Source organism: Cucumis sativus, chromosome 1 (genome assembly GCF_000004075.3).
Source record: "Cucumis sativus cultivar 9930 chromosome 1, Cucumber_9930_V3, whole genome shotgun sequence".
Classification (NCBI taxonomy): domain Eukaryota; kingdom Viridiplantae; phylum Streptophyta; class Magnoliopsida; order Cucurbitales; family Cucurbitaceae; genus Cucumis; species Cucumis sativus.
The window spans coordinates 17,082,264-17,102,556 of record NC_026655.2 but is presented as its reverse complement, the minus strand read 5'-3'; the positions used below and the strand labels follow the sequence as shown (position 1 = coordinate 17,102,556).

The window sequence follows — 20,293 nt, the reverse complement described above, 5'->3', positions numbered from 1 at the left end:
GCACACTCACAACCTCAACATTAACGAAGGAGAGAATAGAATAGAAAAACATGAACAAATTAATAAATTATGGTTGAGTTAAAGATATATTGAAAGAAAGAAAAATAATAATGATTGAAAGTCCTAGGGATCTTCAAGTGGTTGGTAATGAATGTAGGGATAGATTACAAGCTGGCTGGCAAAAGAAAAAAAAATGATAAAAAAAAGTATGGAAAAAGACATGAGAAAAAGAGTATAGAGTGGAGCAGAGGTAGCGGTGGTGCAGCTGCTGCGGCCGCTGCCACTGGGCGGTTCTGCTCTGCTCTGCTCTACTCTGCTGCACACAAACCCTTAAAAATTAAAAAAGAAAGAAAGAAACTTTCTGACATTTAGAATCTGAAATGTCACACTCATGGTCTGCTAACGCATTCATTTCACTTCCATTGTCATTTCAATCTGACTTTCTTCCCCACAATCCCAAACCCCCTTTCCTTCCGCACTAAAAAAATAACCCCCCCCCCCCCCCCTTGGTTGTTTGTTTGTTTCTTCATTCATCACAACTTTGATGAATCAGTGCTTCAAATTTTGGGTGTAACAGGGACCCCCCACTATTTCAGTTTATCTCTTCCTTTTTTACCTTTGTTGATGGGGGAGGGAATTACTTCCTCGTTACCTGCAATATATATATATATATATTATATATCGCATACATACACCAACATGTGATTCTTTCTCTCTTTCTCCTTCTCACTTCCTTCATCTTGTGATTCGAAGCCTGCCACGTGTACCTGTTCTTGTCCTATCCTCTTCTTTTCCTTCTTACCCCTGTCATCATCCAATCAAATATCTCTACTTCTCTTTCTTGGATAGGAATTAGGATGTAGTTGTAGATGTAGGTATCCCATTCCCTTTTCCCAGATTTTTCTTGGAATTCTTTGGGAATCTGCATCAAAAGGGCTAAAAAAGAAAAAAAAAAAACATATCACATGTGAGAAACTACTTTCCCTCTCCTGGTTCAGGTTCTCAACATCCATCCAGGCAAACAAAACTTGAAATCAGGAATCTTGTTGAACTTAATGATGTGACACTTTTGATTAATATTTAAACTAATGTTACATTAAAACTAACAGCATTACTTTCATACCATCTCGTTGTCAATGGAATGGAAAGTATACATAAAGGAAAGCCATCAACTGGCATAGAAAAGTTGTTTTCTTCATTTTGATTGAATTAGCAATTTCCTATTTGTTTTTTTTTTTTTTTTTCAGAAATAAGGACTTGCCACAAGTTTCTTTCCCCTACATTCAACTTAAAACTGTACTTGACAAGTCTAATCAGTTAGCAACAAACTGTATCTTTTCCAACACTGAAGGAAAGTCTTGTATTATCATTGGATCCAAAGCTGAACTTTATATTTGATGCTTCAGTGCAGATTGTATCGTTGTTTGTTGAAGGGAATGCGAAAACAAGGCCAGGGCTGTTCTTTGAGCCAAAGCTGTATGAAGGAACTGGAGTCTCAGGCTTCAGTAATAGAGGCTGACTTCCCCCAAGGCTGGTTGTTGTTGATGGAAAGATGGACGGTGTTGGTGGTTCTGAGAGCATTCCTGAGGATGCACCGGAAACAGGGAAAGTAAATGCTGAACCACTGTCAGAGGAGAATGCCCATTTTGACTCAGGCTTGTTGATGGTAATGGATGGAAAAACAGGTTTACCACCAAAAGATGAGGAAGGCTTAATTTGAGTTCCCACTTCAGATCCAACAGCTGGAACAGGAATGGTCTTTGGAACAACCTGCCCATAAATTCAACCACAAATTAAGAATTCAAGCTTATGCAGTTATGCTAATAACTTGAAAAGAAAAAAAATAAAAAAAGAAGCATCTGTAAGGTCAGTCAAAGATACATCAACGAATTAAAACCAATTCCAAAGTTGCAGTGATACCTTAGGCGACGATCCACCAATATTTAAGCCTGCATCACCCTGGTGTTTTGGTTCAGCATTGCTAAATCTAAACTTCAGACTGGAAGGATATTGGTTTGCAGCATCAGAAATTCTGCCAACACTCTCCTTTGGAAGAATCGTGGACATAGTCTTTCCCGTATTGCTCAGTTGGGGGGGAGAGATCTGATCTACTTGATTCTCTTTTTTGTGAGAATCTAACTCTACGGCCAAATTCCTGGCTTCATTTGGCTTGACCGTTTGTAGATTGGAAGATGGAGTTTTTTTCCATTCAATTGCTCTCTTTAACTCTTCAGTCTTTTCTTTAGGAGTAGGTGAGTTTCTAGTAATATGCTCTAGGATTGTCCTAGCAACCTGACTGGACTGTGGACGGACAATCAGAAGATTTGACTCAGAGCTGTTGTTTCCTACTGATTGTGATAGAGGAATGGTGCTTGTTCCTCCAAGCTCCAGATTCTTCTTCATGTCAGGTAAAATGCTTTCTGAAGCATTGGAATCTGCTACCTTCGTGTCTGGTTGTCGGGTTGGATATAAGTACCCCGATCGTCTGGAATTAGTAACTGCAGAAGCCTTGTGGCGAAGCCTACGAATTGGTCCAAAGGAACCAGTTGCCTCATCTAATAGATCGTTGCTTGATATCTTCTATATAGGCAATCAGAAAAAAATTAGATAAATAAGAAGGATAGAAGCAGAACCCGCAAGGACTTGAGCTTGGCGAACAGCTAATAAGTACCAGTAGCAAATAATATATAAGAAACAACATTCAATACAGTATCCAAAGTTTATTAAGAACTCAAGTACAATTAGATATTTAAACACAATAAAAATGCCCTAGAACTAAAAGCTCCTCCTGAGAATGAGTTGTCCTAAAATTAAAAAATAAACAATCACCTACAAGCGCCATGGATTAGGTAACTCTTGCAGCTAATCCAAAACCCTAGCGTTTAGATGAAAAATATTAACCATCTAACTAGTTTATATCAGGGTTATGCCAAAACAAACTATACAGTTTGGTAAAGCAGCACAACAGCAACAGCCATAACAAAGATTTTAATTAACCACTAGCTCGAAATGCACCCTACGAGCAAGAGCATGAAAGAAACAAAAGATCAAGGATAAATGAACACTTAAGAATAAGTTATAGTTTCTCCTCTAATTTGCCCCTCCGGATGGTTCAAAAGATAGAACTGTATTAGAGAAGTTCGAATATAAAATTTTTCCATCCCCAACAAAATTTTCTGGCTTTACCCTGTAATGCATACATCCCCAAAAAGGATACTGCAGTTCTCTTTAATATTTAAGACTTCGTTCTTCTTTGCTAAAATAATTGGTTTTTGTACTACCTTTACCTGAAAATAGCTACTCATTAGGGACACAAATTAAAATGTTCAGTACTGAATCTCAATGTAAATGCTACAACTTTTTTTTTTTTTTTTTATGAAACTGGTTTTTAGTCATCGAGTGCTTAATGGTAAAATCAATTGCTGTTGTGTGTTTAGTCGGCTGCCAATGGCTATAACGATAAAAGAAGTTACCTGAGAATAAGCAGGAGTTCGTGACTGCTGCCAGAGAGGTGTTGGTGTAGTCACAAACTTTTGGTCATCTCCTTGCAACTGAGTTAGCTGTTAACGTGCAAAGTAGTGGTTAGTCATATATAGCCTGTTTACTGTAAAGTGTACATACACTGTCACGACCCAAAAAAAAGGGAATTGAAGACCATATATGCATACCTTGGACTTGGACTTCGAAAAGATACTCCTAGAATATGGAGTCCGAGGGAAACTATGAAGACCAAATCTACCTCCTCTTTGACTTCTCGGAGTTAAATAACCACGCTGACTTTCTGACATGGCACCAGGCCAACAAGTTGATGGACTGGGGGACATTGATGGAATAAAAGGCTTAGACATTTGATGATCACAATGAACCAAAGCTCTTCCTTCATCTGGTATCTTGTCAGAAAGTAAGCCTGGTTCAGATTTTCGATTGCTCATGTATGCTCTTGCAATATCCACAGGTGATGCTCCAACGTTAGTTAGTTTCTGCTAAAGTACACCCAATGCTGAACTACTATTAGAGGCAGAAAAATGTGAGAAAACAAGCTCTAAACAGTTAACAGATATTGAAGACTTTGGCAATGAAAATTTGAAGATTCTTGAACAAATCCCCATCCTAGACCTTTAACTACATATTTTCCTATTGACATTTCAACGTTAACCAAATTAACTACATTAACAGAGACGATTCATTTTATTATTTTGATTAATGAACGTCTCATCAGCGTTCAGCAGTAGTTTTCAATTTGATATCAGATTATTTTCTATATAATTTAATTACTAACAAATAAGAAGCGTACTAAAACAATAACTTCAATAGAAATATAAATATGAACAACCTAGTAATCATAGTTTGATGAGTTTTTGACAATCCCAAGACTTAACTAACCTACTTGGTGTTTTATATAATATACCGATAAAGAATAGAAAAATAGGTATCTAGGATGGATTTAATCTTCAAATTTATATACGTTTGTGTGAGTGTGTGTGTGTGTGTACAACTATATATTGATTAATATATTTTTAAAAGATCCTAGCATGTCCTAGTAAAACCTATTGAAGAACATAGGAGAATGTAAAAATGGAAGAAATAATCCCATAATCTGCCCAATGAGTGAAATAACAAAGCTATTTGGCAAATTGACAGACATTAGACTTAGAGTACCAGATTTAAATGAAGTTCCAAGTTCATAAAGGCCATGGAATATTTACTTTACTTATTTTATACAGAAACTACTCAAGGATTCACCCTACTGACCGATGAATGTGGATGAGGAGTTAAGTTTCCCCAGGTAGCCCTCTCCAAATCTTCTTGCTTTCCATCATGAGGCATTTTTAGAACTTTATTTGCAGCAGATGGCTGTTCAACTTGTTTTTCAATGCTCTGTGGTGAAAATGTTTTGCCCTCCACTTTATTAGAAGGCTCAAGTGCCCTTGATTGAAGTATCTCTAATAAACGGCTAACTTCCTCCCTGTACAGTATATCAGCCAATTTAGAGAAATCCAGTATCCAACTGGCTATGTGGTATAAACCAAAGAATCTTTTAATCTTTTAATTTGAATGAATAATCTGCCTCTCAATGTGAGAGGAGTTGCTTTATTTATAGGGAAAAATGTACAAGTAGTTGGTTACAAAGTAACTAAGGTAGTTTTAGCTAACTAACAATGAGTTAAAGCATAACAGTAATTGTAGCTAAACTAACAGTGAAAATATAACAGAAACTAGAGACAGTTTACATCTATGTGGCTATAGAAAATGTATAATTGAATGAAAAGAGAATGAGGCATTGTGCTGCTACGCGTTTATAATAGAACACCAGTATTGGGCATTTGACTATCACTTGGACATAGAGGTATTGCACCACTACCAGTTTATACAAAGAGCAAAGAGGCAGTGCTGTTAAATATGATTAGAAATGAAATTCTCAAGACTACTATATATGGACATTTGACTATCCCTTGTATGCAACCTCAGATGCAAGTAACATATATTCATAGCAGGGAAAAATATTTCAACCATGGGATCATGATTAAAATAATTCCTGCACCCTAATGTTCCATCATTTTGCATTTCAGCAAGGAAACACTTCAACTGAACTCGATGAAAAGAGTTGAAGATGAACATATGCAGTTTAGGGAGCATGTTTGTCTCACATGACGTGGACATTAGATACTAGTCAAGCGTCTGTGGGGATTGTGTTGAGCACTTCTTAGAACCTTTTTTTCAGTATTATTATTTTCTATTATTTACTACTTTTGGATGAAAGACACCACTTTCATTGAGAAAAAAATGAAAGAATACAAGATATATTTAAGTCAAGCCAACAAAAGGATTCCAATTGAAGGAAAGGAATCCAGTCAAGCAAAAGAGTGTTTAAAGGATAGTTACAGTAAATACTTCAAAATCGTGGCCTAAAGAGAAACATAAAACCTAGTTGGGAAATTCCTTACAGAAACATATGCTAAAATAACAAGTTAAATTTTTTTCTTTCTGAGAATTTATTCATTTTTCTTCCATCGTTTTTAGGTCAATAATTTTATATTATGTTGAATAAAACCCTTCTTCAAAACAAATAAAATAGAATAATCGACATAAACAAAAATGAGAGAAAAATTAATAAATTTTAAGCAAGAAAAAGATTGAACCTGTTATTTAAGCATATGATTGGATGAACATAATTGTAGGCTAGGTACCGTAAGGAATTGCACAGTTAGGTAAACATAACGGCTTGTTCAACTTCTTTAAAATATTGCATACTATAACTCTCAATTTGGCTTCCAAACACCAATATTGTAAAAATAAAATAAATTTTGTCTGAAATATGTTAAAAGACATTCACATATTTAAATATAATTAAAAAATAGACACCCTACTAAACAAAATGAGTCATCATATCTATATCAATTTCATGTTGGATTGTGTCTATGTCCATATTTCTTAGATAATAAACAACACATCGCTTTGTACGGAAAAAAGTCACTCTGCAATTTACCTTGAAAATGTTTTCTCTTGGATCCATTTTTCAACATCAAATTGTCTACTCCCAGCCAAAACATCATTTTGGCAGCCACTAAAATCAGAATTGATCCCTGATCTATTTGCCTCTCCACTAGGACCAGGTAATCCAACTAAGGTAGACTGACCTTGCTGCAAGAAATTAACCAAAATGTATACTGTGAATCACATTACTACCTGCATATAATTTTTCAAATGAATAAACTGTAAAATTGAATTAAATGAAAACAAAAACAGGACATAGGAAATCATTCCCTTGGGTGTTAGCCACAAGGAATGGATAAGCAATGTGACTTTGTAACTCCAAGACATCAGAATCAATACAAGAATATTGCTACAAAGGAAAGAGACACAAGAGAAAAAAAAAATACACCAGGTAAATAAAATTTTAACTAGTAAACTATCAGATTTCTTGCAGATAACAAACATCAACATCAAAGTGAATGCCATAGTTTAACGGAAGATCAATAACTTCCACCAGCAGAAAAGCATGAGCGCACTCACAAGGTCAAAATAGCTATAACCTTCTAGACAACACACCAATCAAAGAACGCTGACCAATGAGAAGCGACTGTTAAGAGTAGGTAACCCTTGCCCTTTGACTATTTCTATTGACATCGATCTCATTTAATAATAAAACCCCAGTAAGCACTTTCAAGCATCGATTGTTCATGTGTCTATTACCAAAGCAATACCAGGATAGTGGATACTCAAAACAAAAACAAAAACAAAAAAGAGCTAACTTTACATTGGGGGGTGGTTCTTCTCCAGAGACGTCATCCTCCACCTCTGCCTCCACTTTATCTGCTCAAAAAGAATTCATCATCAACAACTAATCTTACTAGGGAGTGAACAACATAAGCCAATAGTAACATTCTCTGGAGTCTGATGTAAACAATGCCGATTAGATTAATGCAAGCAGCATGGCAAAACATAGCTACAATACTCTCACTGATGTAGATTAGAAAAGTTGCGTCGTAAATGCAACAATATGTTTACTAAGAGAAGAAAAATTCGAAACCTCACTACTCACTGCCATCAGAAAAAACCATCAATTTCCTCAAAATGCGTAATACTAAAATAGGGTGTATAAAAAGGTTATTGATTTCAACCAAGAAAATGCGATGTACAGAACCCTAAGCAGTTAGCAGTAGATAGAGAATTTAACGAGAGAAGATTAGGGAAAGACGCTAATGACCTCGATCTACGTCTCCGGGAGACGGAAGGGTGGTAGAGGGCAGTGGTTTCGAGAACAGATAGGGAAGCAGTCGAGTGGCACCGTCGGTGATGAGCCGGTAGGCGGGATCAACGAGGTTCGAAAGCCAGCGCCTCTGGGATTGGTTATGCACAGGACGAGCGTAAGGGGTTGGCGGCGGCTTTCTTGTGGTTGGCTTCCTAACTTTTCCTCCGAGTCCTCCTCCGGCGTATGGAGTGGAGGAGGTTCGTGGATCAGGCGTCTCCATGTTTAGTCGAAGTGAAGAGACTCCGCCTTGGGCGTGGGCGTGGGCGTGGGCGAGTGGCAGTAAGAGGTCCGTCGACTGTTTTTTCGCTTCTTTGAAAAGATGTCGACTGGGAGGCCAATGGCCGCAATCTTCAACCTTTCTTTTAAATTACTTCTTGAATGTTGAAACGACTTGTCGTCAATTGTGCAAAATGAATAATCGACCATTGTCTCCTCTATATATGTATGTGTTGCACAGATAATACAATTAGATTATTTTCAAATTTTCTTATAATTACCACATTGTTATATCAAATACTCAACCTAATTTTTCCATTCTTTACCTAACTTATGTTTCCACATCTATTTGAAAGAAGTCTTAAATGAACTTTCTAATTTTCTATTTATATACATACATACATGTACATGTATGCATATATCACCAATACAAATGTCTTTTCAAGCAAATTTACATAAATTCTAGAAAAAGCAAAATTTTCAAACTAAGCATCATACCAAAAATGGTTGTTCTCATCTTAATATCACCTTCAAGATTGAGCTTAAGATGCCAAAAGCACATAAACAAATAAATATAGGAAGCCAATATTTGATTAAAAAAAAAAATTCCAATATCTATCCGACTAGGAATTCTACAGGTAAAGCGAAAAGATAGAGATAGAAAATAAAATATGGATGAGAGATCTATGAAAAATAGGGATAGGGAAAGGTGAAGGTGTAAGGTCTTTCATAAGTCTAAAAGTTATATATATATATATATACATATATAAAAGCAAAGATTATTAATTTATTCAATAAATGTGAAAACTTCAATAATGTTTACTATTAAACTAGTTATTTACGCCACTTCTATAGTTGGTTAGGCAAAACATCACATTTTTATTGTTGATACATATTATGAATAAGATTGAGCTAGTCTTAGTCACCTTTGAGATCTCTCTCTTGGTTATGAGAGTTTGGGTGTATTGACGACAGACGATCTCACACCTTAATGTCGAAGTTAGTATTAAATCAAATAGAATAGATTTGATAGAATTGATTGCATATCTTAAAAGAAGGATGAAGTTCTCTCTTTATAATTTTTGTCATTTAATACAAGTGTTACAACCAATCAAAAATATAGAAGGGTCTCTCCTTTGAGTTTTCGGTAGCGATTTTGAACATTCAACTTGAGTTCATCACCTTGATATTAGAGATCTCTTGGTTTAAGGTATTAAAAATGTATGTAGATAAAGAATGTCTAGAAATGAAAGATGACTTTGTTTTGTTGTACAGGACTCAGGAGTAATGTTATCACGATTTTATGAAATATTTACATTTGTATTTAAATTATGAAATTAAGCATGAAAATCTTACCAACTTTTAATTTTACCATAATTATAGTTGAATAATTGATAATAATTAATTAATTTAAAATTAATAATAGTTGTAATTTAAATAGTTTAAAATTTGAGTAATTTAGAATCAAAATTAACCAATTAATATATTTAATTAACTTCAACTAATTATAATCTAATATTTACATATTTTATATTAATTAAGTTCAATATTACCAATTTCAACTTTAATTAAATAATATGAGAAAACCTATTTTAATAAACAATATATTATACAAAATGAAAAAGCAAATGATATATTGACAAAGAATGCCTTTTTTTTTTTATATATAAATATGCAATATAAATTAATCACAATAAACAATTAGTTGACTATAAATAATCAATAACGCTTATTTGCTCTTGATGAATAATCAAATAAAAATTAATGATTATTAAAACGATTAAGTAATACATTATTATTAATATTATTATTGCAAAATAAATTTTTTACTTTAACCAAAATTTAACTAATATTAATTTACTAATTAAATATATTAAAGATATTATTGACAAATGGATTAATATTACGTAAAAAGTAATTGCATTAATTTAATAATTTTTCATTGTAAAATAAGAGTCTTTATTTAAAATAGCAAAATAAATTAAAAGTATTTACTGGGCACTTATAGAATCTGCAAATTTTGATATATGTTGTAAATATTTGATCAAATTTGTTATTTTCGACGATTTGATTGAGAAAATATTTATATATATATTATAATTAATTTATTAAAATAAATATTTATATTAATTTTGTGAAATTAAAATGAATTAATAAAATATATTCCAAATAAAATTATATATAAATTAAAAAAACAGATAAAAAAAAAAAAAAAAAAAAGAGAGAGAACTCACCGTTTTGCAAGAGAATAAGAATTGTCAGTCGGTGTGAAATGAATGGGATGTCTATGTTAATTCTCATGTAGAAATTCCTCCAACCAAACAACCCCTTTAAGCTTTTTTTTTCATAAATTTCCAATTGTTTTAAGGCTAATCGGGCTCATTAGGTTTACAATTGATGAGTTGTGGGTTTAGGTGTTGGGATCATCCACAACACTTATCATGCTAATCTTGTTTTGATGTGAATTTATTGAAGACAAAGTCGAGTTTAATGTTAATGGTAAATCAAATTAAGAAATGTCAATCGCTTTCAATGTTGGCCACTAACTTAAGTTACACAAAACAAGAAGCTCATACACTCTCTTCTTCGAATGTTTGTGCGACACCACCATTCACTTTTACTAGAAAAAGGTAAATACCATGGTCATGAATCAAGCTATTAACATATCCAAACCTAATAACATTCGTTTCTAGCAAATCAATTTGTTGTCAAAAAATACTGGATCCATTCAAGTTTGCAGTACTCAAAAGAATCAATACTCAATCCCTTTAACTCTGATCCCAACTGTATATATTCTCACATCAAACCTAGTCTCACCATTATTAGTGAAGGTAAAACATAACAATCTTAGGTTTGAAAAGAAAATTAACATGTCAAGATCTCATTGGTGTCAACAACAAAATTATTTGATTATGATATACAACGTGACATTTCCCTAATGAAACCACCTTATATATTATATTACAAAATTATAAAAATCCATGTCATCATCACAAAGGCTAGCACTCAATTAAGTTACTTTTTATTAGATTTCCTTCTTTTTCCTATTGAAGATTTGGAGAAGGAATGCTGAATAAAAGACAAAAATAAAAAATAGAAACTCCCACAATTTACACAAATATTCCCCCCATTTTTTCAACCCAATGTTGTTAAAGTCACAATCATTTGAAGAGAAAAAGGAGATGCCATTCATTGGAAGACGATAGATATAATGATAAGAGGAAGCAGCATAATGTGAAAACAGTGTAGAATCTAACAAGTTTAAACGAAAAGATTTGAACTTCAAACCTCTTGAACTGGTTGGTGGATTTAACAAAATATGTATTTCATGATATATGCCAATTTTTAGGACCAAGGAATCGCATTTTCTGTCAAAAACATTGCCTTTCCCACTACACACCTCAATTGAAAAAAAGACTCGTAAAACAAAATGTTTTTCTTTCAAAAGCTTCTAAATGTGTGGTTTTGGAGTGATGTGCATCACAATTCAAACTTGTAAACTGTTGGTAGGCTTTTTGGCTTCAATTCCTTTATATATTCTGCTTGGATTTGATGTGCACCAAACAATAATAATGCATCAACCATTTACAGTTTGATTTGCAATCAAAGAAAAAAAAAAAAGAAAACATATTAGATTGGATGCATACATGACTAACTATCTCACTTGACTTCTAACTAGGTACAAAGATTCTAATTTCCTTTGATTTGTATTGAATCAATGTCGTTTTACATCCTGTTTGTATATGTTATCACAACTAGGTTGTATTCACAAATAAAAACGTAGATTTTTTTTAGTACAACTCACAGTTAAGAAATCTACTTCTCTTGAAGTTGCAAGTTGTCCAAATTTTCGTCCTTTCGTTTGTTGTGCTAAGTGTGTAATCAAAGCCACTTGTTATTCGTTCATTGAATCTACAATTCATGGTGTGCGATACAACCATGATTTGGAGGAATTTCCTACTGAAGAATATCAGTCAATTTAAAGCAAGATATGCAAGTCCTCACAAATGTAAACTCATTTCCATATATAAATTCTGTAAAGATTAATCAAGGTAAAAAAAAAAAAAGGAATAAAAAAACCAAGTGAAGATAGTACGAAATGACAGGAAGAAGAAAAACAAAAGGATGGATGGGGGTAATTAATCTTCTCCAATATGAAAATTCCCTGACTGGAAAAACAGAGAATCAAATTCTCCCATGCGGATGGCTTATCAGCTATATGTGATACCTTAGCCAAGCTGACATGACCTTCCAATTCATATCAGTTTACTACAAGTTTTGGCTCTGTCTTCGATCAGTAGTGAATAATCTAATAACATTTAGACCTTTCAAAGCACAGAAAAATGGTAACTTAATGAACACTTTTGAAGTTTAAACCACATAATTATGTAATGAAATTGAAGTAAAGAGATGGAATGAACATACTTAGTTTGAGAATTTCAGAGGTGAACCTGAAGAATGCCGCTCCCCATGTGTAGCAGTAGAATAAAGGGATCCAAGTTTAATATTGCCCATCCATTTCTTGTCCCCACGAAGCTTTACTTTCATGAGTCATATTGGTTCCAAGTTCAACCCATCAATCACATCTGCGATCCAAACAAACTGAGCTGTCAGTTGTTTCAATAAAGGATTTCAAAGGCTAGAGCAGATCAGTCCCCTCCATTGTAGTGGTGAGACTGAGGGAAGCTGTTTTTAATGGTAATCAATAATGAAAAAGATCAAACATGTCTACAAATTATAGCCACCAATCTTGATAACCTCAGTGACAGTGCTTTAAGCTTTGAATAGTTTCAGACTCTCTCAAAGTGATATGCTGCCCATCTCCATCAACACATCATTTCAGAGTGGCAAGCTACTGTTGTTTTGACAATGCATAAATTCCCAAACAATGGCACAAACCCAGAAGAAGAACGCTCGAATATGAAAATGGAAGGTGAAAAGGCTATTATGAGAGATCAGCAAGAACCAAGGGATACTTTCAGAATTGCCTACTTAATCCATTTCTTGCTTGGTGTTGGCAATTTGCTCCCTTGGAATGCTTCAATCACAGCAGTTGATTACTTCGGCTACCTGTATCCAACCAGACACGTCGAGAAGGTTTTCTCTGTTGCTTACATGACTTCTTCTGTGCTCCTTCTGGTTCTTATGATTGCTTGGGATGGATGGTCAAAGAAGACAAGCTTTAGATTTCGAATGAACATGGGTTTTTCTTTGTTTATCCTGTCTATTCTAGTATCTCCTATTATGGATTGGGCTTCAAGCATGACCAGCTCGAGGTGGAGACCAAACGAAGCTTACAGTGTGATTGTTGCATCAGTTGTCGCGTGTGGTTTGGCTGATGGCTTAGTAGCAGGAAGTTTGATAGGATCAGCTGGCAGGCTGCCAAAACAATTTATGCAGGCTGTGTTTGCAGGGACTGCTTCTTCAGGTATTGTTTATGGACAAACCTTCAAGTTAACTATATTTCTCCTTTTTCCCTTGAACGGATATTGTGAAATTGTGGACACCAATAGAAAGTGCCAGACATGATCTAGCAACTAGAAAGCATGTGCATTCAGTTACCTGAAAGGGAAACAAAAGAAGTACTTTCTCCATTCAACTGCATGAATAAGTATAGAATTAATATGGGATGGCTGTAAAGTGTTTTAATATTTTAATGATCTTTATTGATGTGGCAACTAGGTATTGGTGTATAGCATTAAATTGAAAACCACATATAATTTCCTGCCTTGTTAAACTAAACAAACAATCTCAAAAGGATTCAGTCCTCAATTGATTCAATAAACAATCATATCCTAGTACAAAAATCAATACCTAACATGCTTGTCCTGACCAACTTTGAACCATAAATTGAAGCTTATTTTGCTGCTCTGAATTCCATGAAGTTAAAGAATTATTGACATGTACCTGACTGTTGATGGTGACAGGTGTTCTTGTTTCAATCTTGAGGATCATTACAAAGGCCTCACTTTCACAATCACCAAAGGGCCTACAAAAGAGCGCGCATTTGTACTTCATCGTTGGTGCTTCGATCCTCTTTTGCTGCATAGTGTCGTGTAACTTGTTGTGCAAGCTGCCAGTGATGCAGCATTATTACAGAGATCTTCTAGATGAACCTCCATGTTCAAAATCTAAGTTCTGGATGGTGGTGGGTAAAATTCGGTGGCCTGCATTCGGAATTTTCATAACTTATGTCGTTACGCTATCAATTTTTCCAGGATTCATAGCCGAGGACCTGGAATCAAAACTGCTTCAAGATTGGTATCCTATTCTACTGATCACAATATACAACATTGCAGACTTAGTTGGAAAATCTCTAACTGCAATATACATCTTGAAAAACATAAAAAAAGCAACATGGTTTTGCATCAGCAGGCTTCTATTTTATCCACTGTTCATGGCCTGCATCCATGGCCCAAGGTGGCTGAAAACCGAACTGCCCGTGATTGTTCTGACTTTTTTGCTCGGTTTGAGCAATGGATATCTGACAAGTGTTATCATGATCAGTACTCCCAAGTTATTACCTGCATCAGAAGCAGAGTTGTCTGCCATTGTAATGGTTGTTTTTCTGGGCATTGGGTTGGTCGGTGGCTCCGTTCTAGGCTGGTTTTGGATCCTTTGAAGTTGAACCAAACTCAATAAATTGTTCAGTATCCCGTTCACAGAAGTTCACAAATGAGGTACTACAAGCTAATAAAATGCTGTCTTGTCCAAATTGTCTGAATAGAGAACTTTTTGCCAATTTTTCAACAAGATATAAAGTGCGCAAGCAGACAAGTTAACAGGCGTAACATTTAAACCACCACCATGTTCAACTGCTGAAAAAAGCAAACCGAACTCGAAGACATGAAGAAGAAGAAGCTGACAGAAACTTTTTCACTCAAGTAGCATCTCTCTCCATGTTCAATCTTGGATAGTAGTAACAGATTTAGCATTAGAAATCAGTTGTAGTTTCCCCGTTTCTTTCTTCTTACAGGTAAATTCAGGCACTCTATTTTCTCTCCTTCAAAAACAAAATTTTATAAAGAAATTGTAGTGAAATCCCAATTTAAACTATCCAGATCAGATTCTGCAATCTCTAGGCTTGCAGGCTGAGCAATAATCAGCAATAGCACAGTTGTTTCAAAATGGACAGAGTCCATTTCATTCAGTTGAATAATGCAACTCGGAACCAAAACATGCGCCAATGAAGAGTGAAACAGAGACACAAAAAGAGTGTTCTCTAAACATAAAGCTAAAATATATCTTATAACTTATTTTCTTTATACAACTTTCATTCCGTAGGGAGAAATTCAATATCTTTGGACGATACAACTCACTACTGCACAAAAAAGAACACTAATACTAAGGCCAAGAGGGGAAATATAAACAGGGTTAAGAGATGTTATCTCTGAAGGTATGATACAAAAGATATGAAGCCAGGAGAAGTCTAAGAACTAAGAAGCAGCAGCAAGAGGGGGTGGGGATTGTACTCCTTGGAAGAAGCTCGTTGCTGGTTTTTCTCTAAAGTTTTCTTCCCCCACTTCCTCTTCTTCTTCTTCTTCTTCTTCTTCTTCAGCATCCCAAAGGAACCGTGCATAAGAAGCTAAAACATAACTGCACCAGAACATAAAACCAACCAATGAATATTGAATATACCATTGAACAACTTTCGATCCATTAACTCAAATCCAAAAGTATGAATCTCATCATGAAATCTTGAAGCTTACCAATCTTCAGGGGCAGCCTTAACAGCTTGATTAAAATAACTCTCAGCTCTTGGAGAGTCCTTTTGGGTTTCCCATATCAGATCAGCGTACATGGACAAGACGTTACCATCCTCCGGATTGTTCAAAATTGCTCTCCCACAATACTCCTGAGCTTTCACAAGATCCCCACGTACCTATTACCCGAAACAGTTAATCATAAATACAAGAAGAATAACCAATATTTGCAATTAAACAAATCATATAACAATTGGGATTTGAATTTGAATATAGATTTACCTCTTTCAAGAAACGAGCATAATTGCTTAAAAGCATTGAATTCCCAGGATTTGCCTCAATCATTTTTTGATAATACAAATCCGTACTCTCATTCCCACGATTCGAATCTCCAAACCCAAAACTCCAATCATCGCCACCATCAGATCCTCCACCACCATGAATCCTTCCACCACTACCACCAACTCCACCACCAACCAAAACACTAACAAACCCACCATCCTCCCCAGTTTCAGAAATCGACCCACAGCTCAAAGAGGCGGTTTTGGAGCAGCTAAACCCTACGCCATGAGTTTCTTCGGCCATTTCAGAAAACCCACTAAGCGTCCTGCTAAAGGGTTTCATCTTAGCCATAGAGAGGTCCTTAAGATCCGTCTCGGAAAGCGTTCGAGTAATCCTCCGAGGGGAATCATCGATTATGGGAGATAAACAACTGGGAGAGCCAGAGAGGAGAATGGAACGCGATTTGGGGATTTGATGAACAATCTCAGGCTCTAAGGAGGAATCTCTTGAATGGTGTAACCATGAATTGAGAAGGGGAGTGGAAGCACTTCTAAGGATCATAGTTTGGAAGTTGATATTTTGTTGTAGTAGAAAGAAATGAGATGTTGTTGGCTTTCTGGTGGGTGGTGGGTGATTGAGTTGCTTTAAGAGCTGACCTAAAACAATGGAGGAAACAGGAGGATTTTTTATAAAGAGAAATTGAAATTGAAGATGAAATCTGAGACGTTGATATTGCGTTGGTGACAACTATGAAAACCGTGTACCGGTGCACCAGGTTACGTGTAGAGGGGATGTTTAGTTTTAATTTGGTGGCTTCTTAGACTCCAAACAAAATGTTCAACATCTCTTCATTTATTATTACTACCACATACCCATATATCATACCACCACAGTTTTTTTTCAAAGTCTTATGTCCAAACCTAAACAACCAAGTTGAACAATAATACTCGTAACAATTCAACTTCAAACAGACTCCAAAACCAATTTGACCTCCACACCTAAGGTAGGATAGATAATTCCACTTTCAATCTTCAAAATAGATCAAAAGTAAGAAAAAAACCTACATTAATCCCTACATTTTTATATACAAATTTTATCCAGTGCTATATAATTGGTTTCTTAAGACTGTACAGGATGAAATCAATCCTGCTTGTAGTGCCAAGGATTTTGTGCCACTGCTCAACCGAGAGGCATCCCTTTCTGTGGTGTGGCTCTTCTTGATTCCTCAATGGCATCTTGTCCCTTGCTCTTGATTTTCTAGATCGGTATGGAGGTTGATCTCATCCGTTGATCGAGTAGATCCTCACCTTATATATGTATTTATGTACATTACTTCAAATTGATCGGTTATGGATTTTAGAATTTGATCTTATGGGCTCACAACAAAGGGGTACCTCATTTTTAAATTACTAGAGTTTTTCATATCACGAAACCCACAAGCAAGCCCAAAGACTATAAGGTATTTTGGGAAGAGGCATTGTAAGACCCGTGTACCTAAAATTTAAATTAAGAAGTGAAAGTTTTGGCTAAGTGTTTAGGATTGACGTTTTAGAATACGGTCTTCACGAGAAGAATCAAGTATTTTGGGAAGAAGTATTTCGCGAGGAAAATAAGAAATTTAAGGTTGTGAGCAAAGAAGTATGCAAGAAAGCCTTGAAGTTTAAGTGTAAGTTCCTGTAAGAGTTTAATGCGAGGTAAGGTTAGTTAGTTTGCGAGTAAGATTTCTTGGAGTAAAAGTGTAACCACATAATAAGGATGTTCACGAGGAAGGTTAGGCAAGTAAAGTTCTTCGCAGAAATGAAGTTTGGTGAGGAGAAGAAGTAAGAAAAGTTCGAAGAAATTTTTTAAGTGTGATTAATGGGCCACATGTGGAGTTCAAGCTAAGCATGACTAAGGACACATCTTAAGTTTACACCTGCTCTATTAAAAAGCAGGAGTTGACGAACTAAGAAGAGTTTAATCATGACTAAGCTCATTTAAGAGCTTTATAAATAGAGGACTTTGGTCATTAAGTAAGTACTAATATGTTTGGAATATGTCAAGAGTTGTAGTGCTGTCGAATTATTCTTGCAAGAAGAAGAAGAAAAGCAAAGTGTTGAGTTGTTGTTAAGTTGTTCCGCGCGAGAAGGAGAAGAGAAGCTTTTTAGTAAAATGTAAGTGTTTTTCTTCTTAAAAGTTTTATAAATAACTCTCTTAAAAGCTTTCATGTTAAAAGTTTTATTATGATTTCTCTTTACTAATTTGAAAGGTGAATTCAAATGAGAAGTGTTTCAAAGGAGATTTGTATAAAAAAAGTTTATATGTTTTCAAGCATGATTTATAATGTTAAAGCTTGATTTGATGATTAAAGATTCAATACTATGAAATGGTTTTCAAACGCTGAGTTGTTTCCTTGAGATGATGCTAACTTTTATGTGCACATAAAGAGTAAAGGCCACCATGAGTGAACGAGACTACGTGGTGATGGAGACGGGATAATGTATAAAAGATGTGCATTGCGTCTGAGAGAAACAATGACGAACTTGTATATCCTCGAATGCTGATGACCTATCATAGAGGAAGATTTAGAATCCTTGGCAAAAAGAATGACTGTTAACTAATGTGTGTTTATTTGAGATGATTCATCTATGCGAAATGATATATATTATCATGTTGAATTGGTTTGCAAAATGATGGTTATGAAAATATATTGCATAAAGGATTTCATACAACCTTACTAAATCTTTTAGATTTATTCTTTACAATTTATCTTCCAGGACTTAGGCGTTGAGGCCAAGAGAAGAGGGAAGTTTGGGCTTACCAAGCAAAGAGCTATTAAGCATTTAGTTATAAGCTTAAGTGTATTGTTTGTATTTTGGTTAAGTATTGTATCTGTATATTCATGTACTAAATGCCTTGTTGGTAATCAAAGTTAAAGTTTGTTTTAGCTTTTTCGGGTTAAGTTCTATATCGCCTAAAGTATATTTGTTAAGTGTTTTGGCGTTTAAGTAAAGTTAAGAAAAGTTAAGACGAGTGTCTTTGGCGTTTAATCACATCAAGGATGTTCAAGTTGTACCATGTCTCGCGAGACAAACAAGCAGATATTCAGAGCGGGGTGAGGTGTGACATGCATAGGGAAGTGTGTGTTCGAAAAGGGAAAATCTAGTGCCTCCAAGTTTGGGCTGATCGACGGACTTGTATAAAACAAATATTAGAAATTTAAACACGTATGGATAATTATTTAGACCTTTTGTTTTGGTTTTCAAAACTATAAATAATAAACACTATAGTAGTTTTCTTTGTTTTAATTAAGAGTGTTTTTAAAGTTAAAAACTAAAGAAAGAAATTCTAAGAATTTGTTCTCTTGTTAGATCACTATCAATTCAAACGTTTTTCATAAAAAGATGAAACACAATGATAAAAGGATGTGAGAAATGTACTACCAAAATGTCAAAAGTCAAAATCACCACCATAAATATGATTAATTAAGCCATATGGTATTTTGTTAATTCAATGTTAAACTTGTGTTTATAGAAACCTAACCCTTTAAAAATTCTTTTTTAATGATTTAAAACATAACTTTTAAACACATGACGACTAGAAAAGTGTAATTTTTGGGTAACAATTAGGTAACAATGATTCTCATTCGGTAAACCGAACATGGAAAAAGATTTTTTCCTAAAGTTTGAGTTCAAATTTGTAATTCTCATGTCGTAACCATAAATAGTATAACCTAATTTAAGAAAAAAAATTGGAAATTGGTTCAAAAGTATATGATAAAACTAGTTGGTTCACGTAACCAAATTTCATATTCAATTCCACAAATCAAATTGCATTTGTTGATTAAGGATTTGAACGTAGGTTCTACCTTTCATTATGATGATAGAAAGCAGAATAATAATAACAAACATGTATAATCAAATGAGATTCACTTATCAAATTGTTTTATAGGAAAATAAACATAGTTTCTCAAATTCAAAAGCTAACATGTTTGTTTGTGATTTTGAGAATTTTAAAATCACTTTTGTCATGTTTAAAAGTTTCCAGTGTATCCTAACAATATGAACTTTACATTTAGAGTGTAAGTACACGTTTTATAATAATTTTGAATATAACAAAAATGATTTATGGTATGATTGCAAGTGATTTTTAGAGGGTTAAAAAAGAATCACTTACCAAAATAACTTTTTCTTGAAATGATTGTGTTTGGTAGAAGCTAAAATTGATTTTAAAATAATCTAAAATCATTTTTATTTGGTTGGGAAGGAATTAGTTGATGAGTGAATTTTGTTAGGTGAGTGGGAATTAATGGTAAGATGATTATCTAATTTAGTTTTTGTTAAAATTTGGTTGGTCATGT

The 20,293-nt window shown here is 34.5% G+C and overlaps 3 protein-coding genes and 2 long non-coding RNA genes across 7 annotated transcripts; 2 read left to right on the top strand and 3 right to left on the bottom strand.

Moving 5' to 3' along the window:
- Positions 1 to 1,043: 1,043 nt before the first annotated feature.
- On the bottom strand, positions 1,044 to 8,155 carry LOC101215709 (nuclear pore complex protein NUP1). 3 transcript variants are annotated; one of them, XM_011661521.2, is made up of 8 exons: positions 7,709 to 8,155; positions 7,259 to 7,314; positions 6,488 to 6,642; positions 4,753 to 4,966; positions 3,669 to 3,983; positions 3,474 to 3,560; positions 1,921 to 2,580; positions 1,044 to 1,770 (listed from the first exon to the last, which is right to left on the bottom strand). In XM_011661521.2, exons 1-8 carry the CDS (start codon positions 7,971 to 7,973, stop codon positions 1,318 to 1,320), a joined length of 2,205 nt encoding a protein of 734 aa, XP_011659823.1. In that variant the 5' UTR covers positions 7,974 to 8,155; the 3' UTR covers positions 1,044 to 1,317. The 3 variants fall into 3 exon arrangements, with proteins under 3 accessions (XP_011659823.1, XP_011659822.1, XP_004150029.1); XM_011661520.2 differs by having other exon boundaries at positions 1,921 to 2,577; positions 7,709 to 8,154; XM_004149981.3 differs by having other exon boundaries at positions 3,669 to 3,980; positions 7,709 to 8,153.
- Positions 8,156 to 11,649: 3,494 nt separating this feature from the next.
- On the bottom strand, positions 11,650 to 12,536 carry LOC116405062. The gene is made up of 2 exons (XR_004218117.1): positions 12,395 to 12,536; positions 11,650 to 12,294 (listed from the first exon to the last, which is right to left on the bottom strand). It is a non-coding gene; the product is annotated as an uncharacterized LOC116405062 (long non-coding RNA).
- Positions 12,537 to 12,802: 266 nt separating this feature from the next.
- LOC101215479 (equilibrative nucleotide transporter 8) lies at positions 12,803 to 15,025 on the top strand. Its single transcript, XM_004149980.3, has 2 exons — positions 12,803 to 13,397; positions 13,897 to 15,025. The coding sequence occupies exons 1-2, from the start codon at positions 12,839 to 12,841 to the stop codon at positions 14,589 to 14,591; spliced, it is 1,254 nt and encodes a 417-aa protein (XP_004150028.2). The 5' UTR covers positions 12,803 to 12,838; the 3' UTR covers positions 14,592 to 15,025.
- Positions 15,026 to 15,170: 145 nt separating this feature from the next.
- Positions 15,171 to 16,628, bottom strand: LOC101218093. Its single transcript, XM_031888607.1, has 3 exons — positions 15,955 to 16,628; positions 15,679 to 15,851; positions 15,171 to 15,565 (listed from the first exon to the last, which is right to left on the bottom strand). The coding sequence occupies exons 1-3, from the start codon at positions 16,513 to 16,515 to the stop codon at positions 15,406 to 15,408; spliced, it is 894 nt and encodes a 297-aa protein (XP_031744467.1). The 5' UTR covers positions 16,516 to 16,628; the 3' UTR covers positions 15,171 to 15,405.
- A 130-nt stretch (positions 16,629 to 16,758) lies between these two features.
- Positions 16,759 to 18,880, top strand: LOC116405064. Its single transcript, XR_004218119.1, has 2 exons — positions 16,759 to 18,107; positions 18,711 to 18,880. It is a non-coding gene; the product is annotated as an uncharacterized LOC116405064 (long non-coding RNA).
- The last annotated feature ends 1,413 nt before the right edge of the window (positions 18,881 to 20,293 follow it).